General features: G+C 49.8%; 1 protein-coding gene across 1 annotated transcript in view; it reads left to right on the plus strand.

Moving 5' to 3' along the window:
• PRKAG2 (protein kinase AMP-activated non-catalytic subunit gamma 2) overlaps window positions 1-20,594 on the plus strand; it is a 312,641-nt gene that overhangs the window by 87,484 nt on the left and 204,563 nt on the right. Inside the window, exon 2 of the mRNA XM_045290146.1 lies at window positions 16,194-16,262. Coding sequence (XP_045146081.1) covers window positions 16,194-16,262 — 69 coding nt within the window. The remainder of the gene's footprint in view (window positions 1-16,193; window positions 16,263-20,594) is intronic.

Here is a 20,594-nt window from a genome sequence, read left to right on the forward strand (position 1 = left end):
GCCAGCCTCAGTCACTGTCACTTGGACAAAGTCTGGAATGTTGCTGAGGGAGGCACTCAGGCCGAGTCAAAAGGTACATGAGATGTCATGGGCATTTCTCACTCTGTGTCTGTCCCCCTGGGTTCTTGATTAGGATCTGAGGGGCACTGCTGCTCACTACAGGGTCAACAGTCCAAACCCACCAGCCCCGCTGTGGGAGAGAGATGAGGCTGTCCACTCCCATAAAGACTTACAGTCTGAGAACCCTCTATAGCTTGCGATCCTTTGAACGCTATTGGGCTTCTCTATTTATCTCTGTCCACAGAAGTCGTCAGTTTGATTCTTGTGTCTTTCCCCCGGGGGTGTCCAGATGCCCAGACAGTCACAGTTTATATTATTGGAAGAGTTCTATCACGCGATGTCTGGCGTGATTTCTATCACCAAGGCCGTATTTCCTAGCCGCTGGTCCATCTTTGTTTACAACTTACACATTTCAATGACCAGTCATGATTTTTGCATCTTCGGACATCCGAAGATGTTCTCATTATTGGCATGTCCTCATTGTTGGCATGAGTGATTGGTGTGTTGGCTTGAATAATAGCATATTAACCGGTCTGCCTTGTGGGTGGATGGATACTATCCAATCACTGGTAGAGTTGTACTTCAGGATAGAGCTTGGAATTTTCTTTCTAATGATGCATGTGACTCTGTTCCTTCTCAATATGTCATTCCTGGCACAGTAGAGCAAACAGTACCCAAGAAAGAAAACTCATCGAACTGATCCCTTCGTGGAGTGACAGGTTACTGGATCACCGCATCTTAGAAGACCCCGAGCGACCAAAAAGAGCAGCTGGGGAGAAAGTGCTCCACCCACCAAGAGCCAGGGGAAAAGCGGTTTAAAGACATCGATTCAAAACAGCCAGTGCCAGTTCATTTTATCGATCTTCATTTTTGACCACTTCCAGCAGTTTTCCCAGACGACTACGTCCTCCATTCCACGGTCTGATGATGCATCTGACTTTAGTATTTTACCAGCCCAGAGCAGAGTTGACCGTGGCATGGATAGGATGAAATTCACTTGCCGAGGCGGCAGACTTGGAATGAGAAGCAACTGATGCACATGTGGATTAAGAATCATTCTAACAAACAACCAGATGTGTGGTTGTAGCTCATTAAATTGCCTTACCTGGCCCTTGTCTATTGCACTTCTCCTTCCCAGCCACATGTACCTGTTGGGATTTTAAAATAATTCCTCAGAGTCTTCTTATAAGATGAGGTGATACTGTAACCTATCACATCACTAAGGGATTGATGCAATGAGTTTTCTTACCTGGTGAGGTAGTTAGTTTATTGTGCCAACCTGGCCAATAAACACATGTGGGGTTAATTGATGGGTGGAGAGATAAATGGCTCGGTGAGCCTCGCCTTTCTAGTTCTAGGGTCACTTGCTTTCTGATGATCAGGCCAGGGTGCAGCTACCTTAGCCAGTTCCCTGCTTCATCTGGCAAAGCTTACTTCCTGCAAGACATCCCCGAGGAGAAGCTGCATGGACCTACCCTGATGCAGCCCTGGGTGCTGGAGCTCTGAGATGCTTATATGTTCACTGACTCAGCTTTCCTCTTGTAGTCGGCATCATAGTGTGTGTTTTTTGAGATGGAGGAGGACTTTATGGATTGGTGTCAGGCATATGGGTTAATGTTGGACTTGTGGGCTTGGACCGCACTGGGTTGGGATGTGTTCTTGATGTGCACTTAACTTTAAATATAACTCTTATACATGAGTTTCTGTGGGTTTGTTTCTCTAAAGTACCCAGACTAACACACCTGAGTACCATTAACACTGCCTTGACTCAAGTAAAGGACTTGTGGAAGACAATCTAAGCCCTGTACAGCTTTGTCACATCTTGCATTGATAGGATTTTCATTTGGGTGAAATTGGGCTTTGGGTGTCCCATGAATCATTCTTCCTAGATCTGTAGCCACGGTGCTACAAGATAGGGTCCAGAAGGTGAGATGTTGGCCGTTTCAGGGCCCTGGGTAGGAAGAAGGGACCCCTGGGCCCAGTCTGGTAGGTGCTTTGGCATCAATTGAAACCAGAGAGTTTTGGTAGAGAATAAAATAGGAGTATCACCTACAGCACAGTTGCTTCCTGAAAATTCTGTTCCCATCCAATGAAAAAGAAACATGGACTGTTTCAGGTTTAATAATGTGGACCCCTCCCCCACATTCTGTAGACTGCTTTGTGGTTCAATTTCTTCCTATGACTACATGGGTCTGGCAGGTAACTTTTTGGTCAGCCATATTTCAGTATCGTTTACCACTGTAAGTGCACAATCAGATGAACGTTGATGAGCGTATTGCTCACTGCCATCTGCTCAATTCTGGCTTACAGCAACCCTACAGGGCAGAGTAGAGCTGCCCCTTGGGGTTTCTGAGCCTGTAAGTTTTCACAGGAGTGGAGAGCCTGGTCCTTCCTTGGGTTCTGTGTTTCCAAACTGCTGATCTCCTGGTTAGCAACCCCCTCGGGGCGTAATTTTGATCAATGTATTATATCTCTTTGGTAAGTGTATACAGTCATCTAACTAGCACTCAAATCATGATATAGAACATTTCCATCACCCCAAAAGCTTCCTTCCGGCTCACTGCAGCCTGCCTGCTTCCCCCCCCAGCCTGTGGCTAACGCAGTCTGCTTCCCATCAGGATTGTCCATCACACTCTCGGCATGGGCTCCTAGAGCAGGACTGGGAGCCATTTGGGCCTGGGTCTTGCTTGTAGTTTAATGATGGTGAGATGTACGCATGACGTCTGTCCTTTCATTGCTGAGTAGGAACCTGCCGAGGGGCTATGTCATGGAACATTTACCCATGCATCTGTTTCCTCTAATTGGGAATTTAAAGGGGACACCTGTTCTAAGCATGGGCACCTGTTTCTAGCTTCTGGTGGCCCTCTCGGGAATGCAGTTACCTCTCAGGTTGCAACACTTTCTGCCAAAATGACTCCCTTTGGAGCTTTTTTTTTTTCATTGTTGATCTTTTTAATGTGCTTTTGCATATAACATGCACACATACATGATGTATATCCCCATATCAGGTACACAGTGCACATAGGAAACTAAGACATCTCTATATACACATATATATCTCTCACATGGGTTATTATGTAAAAATATGGTCATTGTCAGATTCTTACTATGTGTAACATACTAGGTTGAATTTGTCAACAGCAGTGATACTGAACTGCAATTTAATTTAATTTTTTTACCCAAAGCTCTTACCTACATTTATTTATTTAATCATTTTATTGGGGGCTTGTACAACGCTTATCACAATCCATACATACATCAATTGTGTCGAGCACATTTGCACATGAGCAGGTTTATTTCTTATCTTTGTGTATTCTGTACTGTGAGCCATTGTGGACCCCTAGTGGAGACTTAACATACATTTAAATTAAGAGATGACTATCAGTCATTCTAACATACTTTTAAGTTCTCCACACACACACTCCTTCTGCTTGCCCTCTATCAATCTTAAATTTTTGAAGACATGTCTCTCAAACAAGCATGTCTTCATGAAGAATTCCTTCATTGAGTCGTGCCTGATAATAGTAATTGCTTGTCACATTTCTGATCAGCATTCTCAGAGAGCTGATAAAATTCCAGAGCAGAGGCATGGTTACTTAGTTTCTCATGCACTCACACGGAAAGGCCCCATTTCCTTTGGGCTTTAAACAAAAATACTGAAAATACATCAAGAGATTGCATTGATGTATTTTCAGAAACTGCCAACCTACATCACCTCTCTCCATTGTTATTGGTCAGTGAGGACGTCAGCACTTGAGCAGTCGAGGAACCCATGCTGAGAACACCCCAAAAGTCCCTCTCAGCCACATGAGGCTTTTCTGTGGCGACATTGTGTACACATCAAAGGTGTGATGTGTCCCTCTTTCTGCCTCCCTGAGCTGTCCTTTCCCTGTTAAGTTTGGAAGTGCTCTTGGCAGAGATGAAGTCTACTGAAAAAGGGAGTTCTATCATCCAGCCTCTAGGCTCAAGAAGAGCACCCTGCTCCTAAAATTAGTTGTTGTTGTTGTTTTTTAAGCTATAGCATTTTTCCCAGCGACTTCCATGCATCCTAGTAACTCTGTATGTGTTCATTCATATGTCTCAGACTAGACACCCTGGAAGAGTAGGACCGGGAGAGCTTTTGTGTTGTTGTGAGGTGCTGTGGACTCGCAGGGACCCTGTGTACAATGGAATGCCGCCCTGCCTAGTCCTGCGCCAGCCTTACAAGTATTGTTATGTTGGGGTCTATCATTGCAGCCAGTGCATCAATCCATCCTCAGGAGGGTCTTCCTTTGCTCAGTGCCCTGCTACTTTACCAAACACGATGTCCTTTCCAAGGACGGATCTCTTCTGATAATATACCCAAGGTGTGTACGATGAAGTCTCTCCATCCTTGCTTCCAAGAAGTATTCTGCCCGTATTTCCTCCAAAACAGATTTGTTTGTTCTTGTGGCCATCCATGATCCTGGCAAGATGCTTTGCTAAGACTCTAATTCAAAGGCATCAATGCTCTGGGCTTCTGTATTCATTGTCCAACTTTGATATCCATTGAAAATACTATGGTTTGGGTCAGGCGACACCTGAATCTTTAAAGGAACATCCTTGCTGTTCAACACTTTAAAGAGGTTTTGTGTAGCAGATTTCCCCAATGCATTGAGTCATTTGATTTCTTGACTGCTGCTTCCATGAGCATTGATTGTGGATCCAAGCAAGAGGAAATCCTTGGCAACTTCCACTGTTTCTCCACTCATCACGATGTTACCTATTGGTCCAATTGTGAGGATTTGGGTTTTCTTTCCGTTGAGTCAAAATCCTTACTGAAGACTGGTCTTGGTCTTCATCTGCAAGTGTTTCAAGTTTTCCTCACTTTCAGCAAGCCAGGTCATGGCACCAGGCTATCGCAGGTTCTTAATAAGCCTTCCTCCAATCCTGACGCTCTCTATAAGAGGAGGCTTCAAAAAGTTTGTGGGAAGATGGAATGAAAAGATGATGGAATTTTTTCATAAACATTTCAAAGCTCCCTTGTATATGCTTATCTATCCTCACTGCCATCAAGTCGATTCTGAGTCAAAGCCACCCTGCAAGAGAGAGTAGAACCCCCCTACATTTACAAGAGCAGAAACCTTCCTCTTTTGCCCTCAGTGTAGCTGATGGGTTTATGTGGCTGACCTTTTAGCTAGCAGCCCAGCACATCACCCACCATGCCACTATAAATATATAGACAGACTTATTTCAAAGAAATGGCGTAAGGAGTTTCTGGAGCCCACACGAAGCCAACCAGAGCAGACTGAAGGGATGAAGTAGGCATCAGGGTGGCCTCCGTTTCCCTCTGCCTCTGGCCTTTCACTTTCTCCTTTAGGGGCCTCTCCCAGGACAGGCTGCTCTCACCACTCGGTTTAAAAACAGATCTCGGGAAAATTGTTTCCCCACGGCAGCCGGGAAGCACGTTGTTCTGTGGGTGGTGGGGGTGTCCCTGGCACGTTGTAATAGCCCAGCCGAGAGCCATGTCCTGAAAGACTTCCAGATAGGTGGCAACATCGGGATGCCCTGGCGAGGGCCCGAGTGGACATGGATGCCCGAGACAGGTGCTTGGAGAGGGATCATCTGGCTCTGGGCCAAGCTGCTCAGGACCTGATCTGGATGCACAGATTCCAGTGGCCTCCGTTGTGAGTGAGAATGCTGAAGACACGCTGCGGAGGGAGGTGTGTCTCTCCAGTGCCACGTTGCTATTGGCTGCCATAATTCAGCCCTGACTCATGATGACACGCCCCCAACCCCACCCCCACACACACTCACACACACACACAGACGAAAGTGGAGTGGACTCTTGACATCCAGGGGGTTTTTGATGGCTGATTTTAGAAGCAGATTGCTAGACCTTTGATCTCGGTCCACATCTAGAAGCATCACCGAAACACTGAGCACCCCAGCAGCGCGTCTGCCTCCGGTGATAGGTTCATGCCCACTGAACACGAGGCTTTTCCACTGCCCCTCCTCCTACTCCCATAAACAGTCGCGGTCAAGTTGAGCCCACCTGGTAGGCCCCTACACGTGTCATCGTAAAACTGTGCTCTGTACGGTCTCCAAGAGCTGTGGCCTGTGGGCCCGGCATCTGAGGTGTGTTTGAACTGCCAGCCTCTTGTCTAGTAGTCACGTGCCAGAGGCCCGGCCTTAGCCTTGCACTTGAGGTTTGGCGACAAGGACAACGCAGTGACCAGATCCTCACCACAACGGGGAGGAGCTCTCTCCTACGAGATCATCTCTTTGAGCCTAATTCCTAGGATATGAAAAACCAGCTTTTGTTGTTGTTGTTTCCTCCTTTCTTTGGAAAAAACACGCACAAACAGCCCCCTGTTTTTTTGTACCTGCCGCCCTCCGGGCACAGCGGCTGATCTAAAAGTCTCAGCAGGCCATTTCCCTTCCCCTCTCCGCCTTATGTAACAAGCCCGCCCCGCTCACGATGGGCATGGTGTGTTGGCAGCCAGCAGCTAGCACCAGGGAAGCCTAGCAGATGCATCTGTTTGCATGCTGGGGGTCATGGCCTGTGCCCTGTGGCTGCCAGGAACTGTCTCTCCTGTTCTGTCCACAGTAACTTCCACTGTCCCTGGCCTGGGTGGTCGTGCTCCTTTCAAGCATAGCTCCAGTCAGGACTTGGTGTATTTCTGGCAAAAGCCCTTGTGCCTGGTCCAGGTGGACCCTAGCTAGCCCGGGTGGCAGACTGGACTTGGCCTGAACAAAGGAAGATCTGGCTTCTGGGGCATTTTCCCTGCTCTCTTAGTGATCAAACCCTGGGCCCTTGTTTAACCTCTAAGCATCACTTGCCCTGCTTATCTTATTAACGTCAAACCTCAGCTGGAGCCTTTCCAGCCTCTGGGCCCCAGACCTGATGCTGGGAGGAGGGGATGCTCTTCCCTCCCCTACATTGTAGGGCGCCTGGGGTGAGTGACTGCCCATCTTCTATTCTCTGGTGAAGTAACCGGACTTTGAGCAGACCTCTCTGCAGGAGCTTTTGTCTTCTGTGCTAATGATGGAGGGGTGGCTGGGGCCAGGTGAAGGAAGGGTGATCAGTTGGCTAGAGGGGGTGGAGGCCATCTCTGGGCACCAGCTGTTATGACTCTGTATTGGTGCTTGTCCTGATCCAGGACCCGATAAAGCCCCCTCTGGAGTGATCCAAGCCACACTGCATATGGTGGTCAGAGCAGCAGGACCTACAGCCCAAAGGGCCAGTGGGTGGCATGGGGACTCCCTGTGGGAGTGAAGAGATGTGAGGCTATCTTTCTGGGCACAAAGTCCAAAGAGGAGTCTGAGGGTTTTATTCCAGACCAGGAAGACAGAGGGGCCCACAATTATGACCTCTGGTGACATCTAGAGGGGCGAACAGTTAGCTCCGCTCTTTCCTGAAATCTACTTACACTGCTTGAAAGCTCATCTAATGCAAGAGCCCCCAGACATGTTGTCCACTACCCAGTTAGACAATTTTAATATCTTTGTGTGTGTTTGTGTATGCAAGGACAAACCTTGTCTGAACATTATGATGAGTTCTTGCTTTATTCTAAGTTATACCTGGTATTGTGTCCTCACGACATGGGTGTCATGGTTCACTGAGGGGCTGGGAACTTCTAATTTGCAAGACAGTGGCTTCAGGCTTCCTCTGAACCCGAAGAGAGCTGGAAGCTTGAAGGAACAGCAGTAGGGCTTTGGAAGGGCTGTGTGTCTGTCCATCGCTCGTTACCCTGTCATCCTCTTGGGTGAGGTTAGAGACAGTGCATTCATCATAAGGGGGGGCCTCCAAGGTCTGTGACAGCCTTTCTTCTTCTTTTTTAAACAACAGTTTTATTGGCATATACTTCAAATGTCATACAACGTCATCATTCCGTCACATTAAGAAGAGTTGGGCAGTCATCACCACAATCAATGTCAGAACATTTTCTTCTCGTATCCATTGTTGTGAGCACCCATTTGCCTCCAAACCTCCCCTGCTATGCTCCTAGGTAATTACTTTTTATTTTTCCAATTCCACAACTTGTATAATTCAGTGTCACTGATTATATTCTTCATGCTGTAGAGCCACTATCGATATCATTTTCTAAATTATTCTACCACCATTGACATAACCCAACGCCCTACACAACAACCCTTTCCCCTTCACGTAGGATAACCACTGGTCAAGTTTGTTGTTTGCCTGTGGTTTCCTTGATAGAGGATTCACGTATCATATACTTCCATGGGTAAATCGCTTTTTAAATGAGTTGTGTAATTACGATCAGTTCTGGTGCTCCCTCCCCACCCCTGCATTCATTGTTTGCTCCCCAAGTTCTCTCACCCTCCCTATCTCCCACCCACCCCCCTACATCCTTTATAAATGCTTGTGTCAGTTATTATCTCTAGGCATCTATTCCTTCTGTGTGTGATAGCCTTACTACCTGAGGTCAGTAAGCTTGAGCATGTTGGTGGCCTGGTTTCCAAGGGTGGCAGCGCAGCAAAGCAGTGCCCAGGGACAGTGGACCTGGATGGCACCCTCTGCTTTCCCCACAGCTTCTGGCTCTTCAGCTGGTGGCATTCAGAGCGCCCAGTCCCACTTAAGGATGGAGTCTGTGGGAAGACCTTCATTTGTGGTACCCTTTCTGGATTTCACAGCCACCTTCTGGGCCGAAGAAAAGGACTGTGTCTTCATGGTACCCATTGAAGTCAGAGGCTCATGGCAGCTAAACCATGTGCCCCAGGCGGAAGGTCAAGGGAGCCCCAAGTCTACTACAGACAAGGCTCCTCCACCACCCTGGTATAAGGAGGTTACAGCTCCTTACTTTCGAAGACAAGGAGTTTAATATCAGTGGCTGCTACCAGGCTCAAGAAGCCTGTTGGGGTGTCATTGGGCCATGCCAGGGATCGGGAACAGAGGTGAAACAGAGTCTTCCACGGAGGAAGGGGAGGAACGGGCTGCCAGAATTATGCTTTTTTGCAAAACCCAGGGCTTCTTTCCCGGGATAAAGAATCAGGCCAAATGCCATGACTGGAGTATTGGACAAAGGTCATGACCTTTGGTTCTTAGGCGACAGAAAGGTCACTGGCTCCTTGGCACCGTGTGACTCAGAACCACAGGTCGTGCATGAAGTGAGCAGGGGGAGTGGCAGCAAAGGAAAACGGAGTGACTGTCTTTCCGTCCGGACAGCAGGAAGTCTAGACTCCAGGCAGAAACTGGCATCCCCAGTGTGACCCGTCTGAGCATTCAGGCCAGGTTTTTCCTTGCCGACCTCTGGCCTCACGGTTGCCAAGTTCCAATACTCAGTATTTGTTCCCGAATCTGATCGCTTGGCCCTGACTCTGGTTGCCTACCCTCCTTCCCACCTTGTGGGACCAAGACCCGCCTGCTTGGCGGTGATTGGGGGATGGTGACCAGACAGCCCACTGGGAGTCACCGTGTGTGTGCTCTTGGGCTCTCCTCCACCATTACAAGGAGGGTGCGCATCAAACCACCACAAAGCCAGGTTAACACGGGTGAGGCGGATCCAGCATGAGCCGCTCAAATGTGCCAATGCCTGGGGGGCAGGGAGTATTCAGGAAGTGAGCTGGATGAGGAGCTGGGGGGGGCGCCCAACTGGGGGCTATTCCCTGTCTTCTTGGCGACACAGAGAGCAGCCAATAGGACTCCCCTGGCATTTAAACTGACCATCTAGGTCATTAGTAGGCTCTGGGGCCCAGAGAAAACAATGTAGAACTTAAGAAAACAGATCAAAAGCACATTACAGACAGAAAGCACGAATGCTGTACTCTAAACTCTCAGGGAGGAAATGCCCTCCCTTCCTCCGCTGGTTCGGCGGTTCTCTGTGTGGGGTCCTGAAGGACAGTGAATTATCCCATGTGGCTCTTCTGGCCATAGCCCCTTAAAATCCCGCTGAGTGACTTTTTACTGAGGGTCTGGGGAGAAGCTGAAGATGGGGTCACATGAGTTCACTGAGTGATTCCCTGGTTCTGAGTACCACCCTGCTGGGTATAAAAGGGGCCATCTCAGAAGCAGGAAGGGGGGAATCTCAGTCCGAGCAAGAGAGGCAGAGCCCAAAACAAAAGAATACTATAAGCAACTTCATGCTAATAAATTTGATTTGATTTTTTCATCTGGAAAAAACAAAAGAGGAAGAGCCAGGACTGGAGCGTGTTGTTTGGACCCCAAGCTCCCTGTGCGTTGATCGCACCTCGATTCAGGAGATAGCTGTGACCCCGGTGGAGGGGCAGAGGAGCAGCCGCAGCAGGGCCAGGAGCCGGGGCGTGAGACAGACCGGTGGCTTCCAAGTCCACAGAGCATGTAAAGCTGAGAGCTCTGGGGCAGGAGCTGGCTTATGGAATAGGGTGCCTCTGAGCACTGTGTTTGCTGACCCATGGAGCTGGATTTGAGTCGCTTGAGGCTTGGCAATGCCCTTTGGGTACTTATTAGCAGCCCTAAAAGAGCTTTATAACATTGCCCAAGCAGGGCAGAGGCCAGGCCAAGAGGCCGAGTGCTGGAGAGGCCTGCCTGTGGGCACAGCAGAGAAGAAGCTGTCCTGGCTGAACAACTGCATCCTGAGCACTTCTCACTTGCAGAGCAGCCTGTGCTCGTCCTGAAGGAGCACTTTCCTTGTGATTGCTGCCTGTGAGTTCCGTGTGGCCGTCACGCTGGATTACAGCGGACCTAGCAGATAATGAGGGAGGGCTGAAAAGCCGAAGGGGCTGTGGGAGAGCGAGCAGGCCTCATCTTGCAGAGCGAGATGGGCGATGAGGATTCTAGGACGAAGACTAGGAAATTGGAAGGTATATTTTACTCTCAAGACAGCACCCTCTTTGAAACATCTCCTCTCGCCCCTCTCGTTGCTTAGTTCGGCAGATAAAAAGCAGCTAATGGGTGCACTTACAGGTATCTTGGTTTTTCATTTTAAACTTTTTGGGATTTGGGTGAAGGTGGCCAGAGCAGAGCAGAGTTTTACATTCAGCCATTCGTATACACTCTGATTCAACTCACCCATTGCATTCCCACTTCAAGGCCCTTCACCTCACGCACTTCTTCCCGGTGTATCCTGTTTACATTGCTCCTTTTTCGGATCTCAAATGGTTGATTGTTAACGTGTCAGAGGGTTCAGGTCCAGCTCCAGAGGGTAAGGACCATGGTGTTGGTTTCACTCATCTCTGTCTGATCAGTAAGCCTGACCTCTCTCATGAGTTTGAGTTCGGTTTCACCACCTTAGGTGGCTGCTCATGAGGGTTTTGGGGAGGGTTTGTATTTTTTTTTACAAGAGTTTTATTGGCATATAATTAATATACCATACAATTTGATAGTTCAATCTCATGAGTGGTCAAGACCTCTGTCATTATTAAGATGTAGAACATTGTCCTTGTGAACTATGCTAGGCCACTTGACCTTGGTGTGCCCCGATGGTCCTGATCCCCCACCTCCAATGACTCATTGACAAGCATCATTGTGTTTTAAAAAAAATCATTTTATTGGGGGCTCTTATACATCCCATATGTCCATACATCATTTGTATCCAGCATATTTTTACAATTGTTGCCATCATTATTTTCTAAGTATTTACTTTCTATTTGAGCCCTTGGTATCGGCTCTTCTTTCTTCCCTTCCCCACCCCCCACCATGACCCCTTGATAAATTATTATTTTCATGTCTCACACTGACCACTGTCTCCCTTTACCCACATTTCTGTTGCAAGCATCTTGAGACGTACTCTCATCACTATGAAATGTAGGTATTGGAATGTCATTGGACATATGAAATGGAGAGTTTTGACATGCCCAAGGTCACTCACAGAGTAAGCACAGAGCCAGGGCTGGAACTAGTTCACTGACTCTGGGAGCAGGTTGTGTTCTTGGGGATTGGGGGTGTGTGGGAAAAGGGGGTCAGGTGTTTCTGGTGCTTGATGCCACTGGGCCTGCTCAGTGGGACAGAGAAGGAAGCTGCCCTGGATGTATTCCTTCCGCAGTCGGAATGTTCTATCATGAACCTGACACTTGTGACCCTAACTGGCTCTGGAATGGAGGCTTTGGTCCGTGCTGTGTTTGTCCTGCCTGTGTTGCTTGGTCAGCTCTCTGCGTGGGGCCTCCCAGCTGCATCAACAGAGGAGTTTGGGAAGGGGAAGCTGGAGATGCAAGAGGGTATTTGATGGACGGACACGATGGGACACTGAGCAGCAGCACGGTGGCGGGAGCCAGCGCCTCGCTGCTGCGGCGTCCCTCCAGCAGGAGCTTACAGACGAGCTGGTCACAAGCATCAGATGTTCATTGCCTGGTGGAAAGTGTTGGGACAGGTGTGTGTGGGAGATGCTGCGGGCGGGGTGGGGGTGGGGGCGCGCGCAAGGTGTAAGATGGAACCGTACACAGGTAGAAGAGTAAAGGGAGGGCGCGGGATTGCCACCAAGGGGTGGAACTCTTTAGGCTTTCTTGTGCTTGTAAATGACCTTTAAGAAAAAGAGTTTCAAGAGAAAAGGAGTATCTTAAGCAGCCTTGGGACCGAATGATGGAACTATACAAATCCTCGTTGATGCTTCCTTCTTTCCTATACCAAGGATGCCTAGCTTTCGTGGAAGCTGCACCTGGACCGGTTATGGGAAAATAGGAATACCAAAGAAATAGTGGCGATTGCTAGGGCTCGGAGCTAGGAGTGGGTGGAACCAGGTCATTGTACCTGCTGACTACTGCCTGATTGTCTGACCTAGGGAAGGTAGTTTAACTTCTCACCATCAGTAGCTCCACCTACTGTGGTGGTGAGGAGCAGTCATCTGGTCCACCTCTGACCCATGGAAATTGGAATCAGCATGGAATGAAATGCTATCTGGCCTAGTATCTTCTATATCCCTTGTGGATCAGACTGCTGTGATCTGAATAACTCAGTGGTTGATTTTTGGAAGCAGATTACTAGCCCTTCTTCCTAGTCCCCACGGTACCTTGTTCTAGCAGCATAGCAGCACACAGGCCTCCAGGGACAGGAGGGGGAGCGGGACATGAGGGGTATTGGCTAAGAATTGGACCCATGTCTCTCACATGGCAGGTGAACACCCTTCCTCTGGACCAGTCCCCCTCATCTTCATCTATAGACTATAATAATATCACTTGCCTTTCCTACTTACACGGGTTACTGCAAGGAACTAACGAGGCCTCAGTAGGAAGATAAGAAAGACATACTGATGGCATAACTAACAGTGATTATATTGTTGATTACTTACTTTGGGGGGGGGGTGTCGTAGTTCTTTAGTTTTTGCCTGGATTTTTAAGGGGGAGGGTATGTGAGTTTCTTTCAAAGTCAGCTCGCACTTTGGACATTTTCCCAAACCTGGAATGGGGGCTCCCCTCTTTGCTCTTATCCTGACTCTTTCCTGGAAGGTGACGTTTATCAACCCAAACCACCTCAACATCCATGTTCCCCGAAGGCCCATCATCTTCTATCATGTGCTCAACATCTAAAATACGTTGTGTGCAACAGGTGAAAATTCCAGGGTGCTGAAGCTGCCTCTCTGTGTTAAACTTCTCTTGGTGCCTCGACAGAGCCTCATGAAATGTCACTTGATTGGCATGTGGAAGGGCTGGAGCATGGCACAGGAGTAGGTGGAGGGGTAGATCGTAACGGTGAGGAGAGTGCATAAAGATCTGGTAGACGTGGCAAATCCCAGGAGCCTGGGCTCTTCTGGAATGTAAAGGAAGCTCAGAGGGCAAGTCCTCATCATCCGATAAGCTAAGTCTTGTTACTCTAGCCCAGGGGTGGGCAGACTGCGGCTCTCGAGCCCGATGTGGCTCGGAAGTAAAATGGAAAAGTTTTGAAGGATGTTATTCAGCTACTGGTGATTTCATCTGTTTGTAAAAACATATTGATGGCTCTCAAATAAGTTTTAAATTGTTCTGAGGGACAAGATTGGCTCTTCCATGCTCAAAAGTTTACTAACCCCTGCTCGACTCGAAGCTAGAGATGTGCCCACACCCAGTAGCCAGTGGGCCTAAAGCTACTTGGAGCTCTCTGGAAGATCAAAGCCAAGATTACAATCATGGGAATGGGGTGGGGAGTCTTCCAGCAAAGCCTGCCAGGCGGCCAAGAAGTGGGCATGTTGGAGTGGCCTGGTTCACCACGGGCACCTTCAGGAAGCCCTGGACCGAGCTGGTGGCAGCTCCTTACAGTGGTCACCAGACTAGAGGCAAGCCCCAAGAGTAGCCGGCCCGACGCTTGACCTCAGCTGTTTCCAGAGCCTTTTGACATGAGCCACTTGCCTCCCCGGGCCCTCGGTGATGGGAGACTGGGTCTGGGGGGTGATGTATAAGGAACAGGTGTGTATTTGTGAAATGCCTTCCCAGGTGGAAACTGCTGTTGCTGAACAAATGTTCTTGGGTAATGACCACGTGAAACATGAGAGGAATGTACTCATTAAAACTGGAGATAAGTGATCTGCGCCTGCCCCTTCCTGTGAACCACACCAGAAACCCGTGTGGTTTGGCAGTACATTTGGGCTTTGCAATAGCCCGTACTAGAGCACTGGGGTGATGGTATATGGACATCACGGTATATTGAACACTTGTTGTGTAGGAGACAGAATGCACAGGTGACTCCTTCTCCCCTGGCCTTTGATGGAATCAGTCTAGGTGGGGGTATGGATGGGTAAATAACCATAGGACCGTGAAGGGAGCAATCCTCTTGTGAGATGGGCTTGCAGGACTGTGAGCACGGGACGAGAGAAGATAGGAAAAACATCTGGATGGGGCTTTGATGGATATGTAGGAGTTCAAGCTGTAAATGAGAATGGCAAGACCAGAAGTCATAAACCCCATAGAAGAACAAGGCCCAAAGGTTTGAGAGTGGCCAGAGCCAGGGCAGTCAGTTCCCTGCTGTCTTTGTGTCATCTCCAGGCTGGGACAGATGGCGCTGCCCTGGACGGACTGAGAGACGTCAGGTCCAGGTCTAGCAGGGTGTGTATATATGTGTGTTTTGGGGGTAGGCGGGGAGGAGTGGTTGTAGCTTAGCCTCAAGCAGACGTTTGAATAGCTGAGGTGCGTTGCCAGCAGAGGGTCCCGCCACAGAGCTGCGTTTGGAAACATCAACCTTTGGTGGACTGTGCTGGCAGAGGGAGGATGACTTCATCTGGACTCCATGCTGAATCCACCACAGCCCCCCTGAGTAGTGCCTGAGGAGCTGGCTTTCCACCAGGCTGCACCTGGGCTACTAACGCTTCCCTTCGAAGAGCCCAGGCATGAGTTCCTCCCAGGTGGTCCTCTCATGCTCCAGGGTGAGCCATCCTGGGGACAACTGAGGCCAAGTCAAGACGAGGGTGTCTGAGAGGAGGTCTGTGGTGCTGTGCTAGCACTTGCAGTGGGGCCCGGGAGGCCCTGGGGATGGAGGAGGCACCGGGCTCCCAGGGGTGGGAGAGGCAGGGCTGGCACATTCAGATTTGCATTCTTCAAATCCCTCTGCCAGCAGGATGGAGTGAAATGAGGCCAGACACTGATATTTGGAGAATAAGCCACCCTGAGTGAGCCCAGGTGCAAGGGGGCAGCCTGGGGTCCGTGCAGGCTGGGTTGGAGTGGGGTGGATTCGAAGACAGGTGAAGGGTCAGGCCTCTAGGCATGAGGACCGCCTGGGGGAGGCGCTTCGACCAAGGCCGGGGGTAGCACGGCTAAGGAGAAAGGACGACTTTGCTTGGGACCGTGCCAAGGACCCACTACTGGCTGCGTGTACTTCCATCCACCCTCCCCAGGCCACGCAGTATGTGGATGACTGGTGGTTTGCACAGCTGCTGCCTTGCCCCTTCTAACACACTCACACACACACTTGCACACGCATGCATGTACGCCCAGGCCATGCTGTTGGGACCCTGGTGCCTGTCTCACTCAGCAGCCAATCCGTAGATACTCTGATAGACTCTCTCTCCCCACATACTCTCTTTCCCTCTCCCTGGTCCTTTTCCTACCCTGGGAAGAGGGGCTTCGAGGGGCTCAGCATTCTGGAGGGTAGGGTGGTGATGTGGAAGTGAGGTTAGCCCTTCTTCATCCTCCTGGAACCACATACACCACCACACACACCCCCTCCCACCCCAGGATGGTATTCAAGAGGAAGGACCCCACTTGGAACCATCTGAAGTCCCCGGGTGAAGGCCAAAGGCTGGTGGCCACCACTGACCATGTTCCTCTCGTCCTAGGATCTGAGCTCCTTTGCCATGCCACTTCTGGATGGAGAGTTGGAGAGCGTGGACAAGCATGCTCGCAAGGTAAGCAGCCTCCCTCTGAGCCTCTCATGTCCCACATATGGGCCCACTGAGATGCCACCCCCTACCCAGAGGACCGTGGGACAGGTCAATGACTCAGACTAAACACTCTCACCTCCCCTTCACCTCCTGCCACCAATGAGAGCACCCTACATTCTGTTCCCTTGTCCTCCTCCTCCTGAGCCCTGGGATGTGGTTAGAACCACAAATGTGAGTCAAGCAAGTGGTGAGCCTGGGACCTAAGGGGCCATGCAGCCAGCCCTGATGGCTGTGACATGAGGTCCGTGGGGGTTTGGTGACTGGTCCTCACAGATAGCAGTGGGTTCCTCAGCCCACCCTGCCCTGCCTTCAGTCTCCCCTTCAATCTGGTTTCACACACACACACACACACACACACACACCTACACACACGCACACGCATACCTTATCCAGATGCAACGGCACCCTTTCCTTCCCCTTCATCCTCATGTTCTGCTTTCTCCTGGGCCCCGGGCCTCTGTCTGGTTCGCTGCTGTCCCACACTGAGCCCACTGATTGCTTTCTCTTCCATTCGGAACCCCGAGTCTCCACACGACTGCTTTTTGCACTGGCTCCCACAGTCCGGAAGTCGTGTGTGAAGGGAGAAAGGGGATCAGAGCTTCCCTGGAAGGGTTGGGGGTCAAGCAAGGAAGGGTGGACCAGCTGCCTGCAAAGGGGAACCTTCCTGGGAGCCCTGAATACCAGACCCCTGTGGTGGGGATTTGAAGAAGGTGCTATTGGTACCAAGCCAGGTGAGAGAGGGGCAAGAGCAAGCAGGCCTGGGGAGGGTAGTGTAGGTGAATTCTTCTCCTGGACTCTGGGCGATGCCAGCCGGAACTGGGGCAGGACAGCGCTGGCCGAGGCCAATCCATTCCCAAAGCATTTTTAATTACATGGCATCGGATCAATCCATTGGTTTAGACATGTGGGGTGAAGCTGGCTCTAGGCCATGCCTGGCACCACCAAGCAATCCCATTAACAATGATGGGCCCAGACAGAAGTGGATCTCAGAAGACGCTGTGGCCATGGCCCCGGGAGCTTCCCAAGCGAGCAGGGAAGAAGTGGTTGTTGTGGGATGGGAGTGGCAAGGGGAGGGGGCAGGGGGTGGTGACGGAAAGAACAGTAGGCTGGTCACACCCGACCATAGGACACTGCCTCCTTGTCACAAGCGAACACTGATCTAAGGCCTCAGACTGCAGGGACTAAACACACACACACACACACACACACACACACACACACACACCGAGTCGGGCTGCAGTTTCACATAGCCCAACCCTGACCTCACCTGGGGCTCTCTGGAAGGGACTCTGAATAAAGTTGTGGTCACAAAGGAATCGTGTGGGACAGAAAGGGAGCATGACATTTTTCTTAACACCACCCAATATTGACTTAGAATTGTGGTGACGCTGGCCGTAGTATTGCAAACAAAAGACTAGGATGTGGGTCTGACGCTCCCGCCAAGTGAGGAGAGAAGACATACAATCACAGATTAGTGCTAGTAACAACTAGGAGCCCTGGTGCCGTAGTGGTTATGTTAGCCTGCTAGTCGCAAACTCAGCCGTTCAAAACCACCAATCGCCCTGCAGAAGAAAGACGGGGCTTTCTATTTGCATGAAGAGTTCCCGTCTTGGAAACTCTCAGGGGGCAGTTCTCCCCTGCCCTATGGGGTCGTTATGAATCAGTAGATTTGGTGGCAGCAAGTTGTCGACCAACAGCACTTGGCTGACCCATAGAGGCCCCAGAAGAATGAGGAGTTTAGTTCCTATGTAACTGGGAAGGCCTTTGTTCTCAATCACGAGTCTATTCCCTTTTTATTATTGTCGTTGTTAAGCATAGATAACAAAACATTTGTCATTTCAACCAATTTGATGTTGATTGTGTTTACCATGCTACGCAACTATGCCCACTATCCATTTCCATATTTTTCTACCACCCTAAACAGAAACTCATTAAAATATAATCTTCAACACCGTGGTGGGATACCAGCTATGTGTGGTAAGCTTTGGGCTGCTAACTACAAGGTCAGAGTTTCAAACCCGCGAGCTACTCCATGGGAGAAAGATGAGATGGTCCGCTCCCGTGCAGACTGTCAGAAATTCTGTAGTCGGTTGCGATGAGTCAACCTCAAGGTGATGGCTGCTGTTGGGTACTGTTGTATTGGTTCTTGTATCTAACAGAACAAAACACCTCCCAGTCCCAGAGCATCCTCACAGTTGTATGTTCAAACTCTCGTTGCCACCACTGAGTCCGTTCATCTTGTTGAGAACCTTCCATTGTACCAAGCACGATGCCCTTTTCAAGAGACTGGAAAGGCGTGCATGGTAGATGAGGGGAGTAGGGTGGGGTATTAGTTTATTTGTTTTCTTCCTGTATTTTTTAGTGCCTGCTGTGTGTTCTTGAGACAGGGCTTCAGAAGCAAAGTGTTTATCCTGGTGGGAAGGGAAGGGAAGGGAAGAGAAGGCAAGGGATTGGGGTGCTTGGATACCCACTGGCTTTTTGCTATGACTTTGGGGCCTCCTCTCTGCCCAATCTTCATCCCAGAGGAAAGACATGTCCTCCCTCTGACCTGAAAACTGGTTGGTTCCACTTTCCATTAGATTCCAATAGCCTTGACTTTGTATGGCCTTTTACAAGCAGATTTATTGCCTATTCATGTGGACGAGTCTCCAAATTGCCTGCGAAGGGCTTCCTTCTTTCCTTGCCAAAGTCTGTCCCTTCAATTAATGGTCCAGTTCAAAATGTAGGCACCATCAGAAGGAGAGCATGGCTTAAATTCCCCCTGCTTTCTAGACCCCTCTGAAGATAAGTTTTGATAGGGAGCGTCTTAGTCTCCTAGGGTGGCCATAAAAAAAAAAATTCCACACACTAGGTGGCTTAAAAGAACAAAACTGCACCATCTCATAGTTCTGAAGGCTGGAAGTCAGAATTCAGGAAGCCAACCAGGAAGGTTTGAGGGGGAAATAGCTTCCTGTTTCTCCTGGCCTCTGGGATACCTAGGTGTTCCTTGTCTTGAAGTTGCAGAAGAACCCCATAGTCGCATGGCCATCTACGCTCTGTCTCTCTCACTCCTCCTGCCATTCTTACTGGATTAGGACCCGCCTTACTCAGGATGCCCTCAAGTTAAGGGATAACATCTGTTAAGACCCTATTTCCAAACCAGGTATTATTAGAACTAGGACTTCAGTGCACCTTTCTGGGGACACATTCATTCTGTAACAGGAGGGCAGGAAGAGCATCAGGGGAGGCTGCCAGGCTCTTACTAGAGAAAGGAGGGAGGGAGGAAAAATGGGGGGGGGTCTGCAGGAACCCCTGGGGTCTCTGAGGAAGCAGTGCACCCAGAACCAGAGAGAGCAGAAACTGGAAGTTATAATCACTCCTGTTCCTGGAACCCGTGTTGGGTGATGGCACCCCAGGTGAGAGCCTCCAGGTCATACCTGTGAAGCAGGTTTGGGTAGGTGGGAACTTGCAACTGTGAGCTCAGCTACAAAAGACAATCACATCTCTTTATGTAAAGTCAACCCAACTCTCTCTCTCTAAGTCTTCCCTCCTACCAAGTGGGTGGGAATGGTGATTTTCACCATTAATGAGGCTTTCTTCTGAGGTTTGTATAAAGGTCCTGGGGTCCCATACAACACATAGACACTGATTTGTGACAACAAGGGAACTGGGCGTTCAGAACAGTGAAAAGATCTTCTCAGGATCCCATGGACCACTGTCGAGCCAAGCCTGAATCCAGGTTGCTTGAATCTTGGTGCGGTCCTATTTCTATTGGGCTGGGTCGGGCAGGCCATTCAGAGGAGGTGACTGACCTTCAGTAAGATATATAACGCCCTCCACCTCTCCAGCTTGTCTCCAGAGAATGCCTCCTTCCTTTCGTGAATTCTTCCCTTTGGGAGTGGATTGGAAAGCCAAGCTTCATAGTGACCTGAAACTCCGCAGACTGCTCTGTTTCCCAGGTACCATTTAAAGGACAGGAATGGGTATTGCTACCCTGTTTTCCCCCCACTCCGGTTGTCTTGGCCATCACTGTCCCTGAAGCTAACTGATGGCCATTCTAGAAACCAGGAGCATGGGCCTACTCTGGTATTGTTTCCCCTGAACGACAGAGCCTCTTTGATGTAACGTATCTCTGACAGGAAGCTGCCGGTCGTTCCCCCGGAGTCTGCATATCTTGCATCATGGGTTTTGCCAGGCTGTGCATAGCAGGGTTGTGCTAACCCATACCCCAGGGTCACCCAGCACCCATGATACTGGGACTGAAGAGTGAAGGGTCATGAAATGGAGGTACCAGTTTGGGGTTCCCATTCAGCTTAG

This window comes from Echinops telfairi, unplaced genomic scaffold (genome assembly GCF_000313985.2).
Source record: "Echinops telfairi isolate 266 unplaced genomic scaffold, ASM31398v2 ScPeMD7_31;HRSCAF=116, whole genome shotgun sequence".
In the NCBI taxonomy this organism is placed as follows: Eukaryota; Metazoa; Chordata; class Mammalia; order Afrosoricida; family Tenrecidae; genus Echinops; species Echinops telfairi.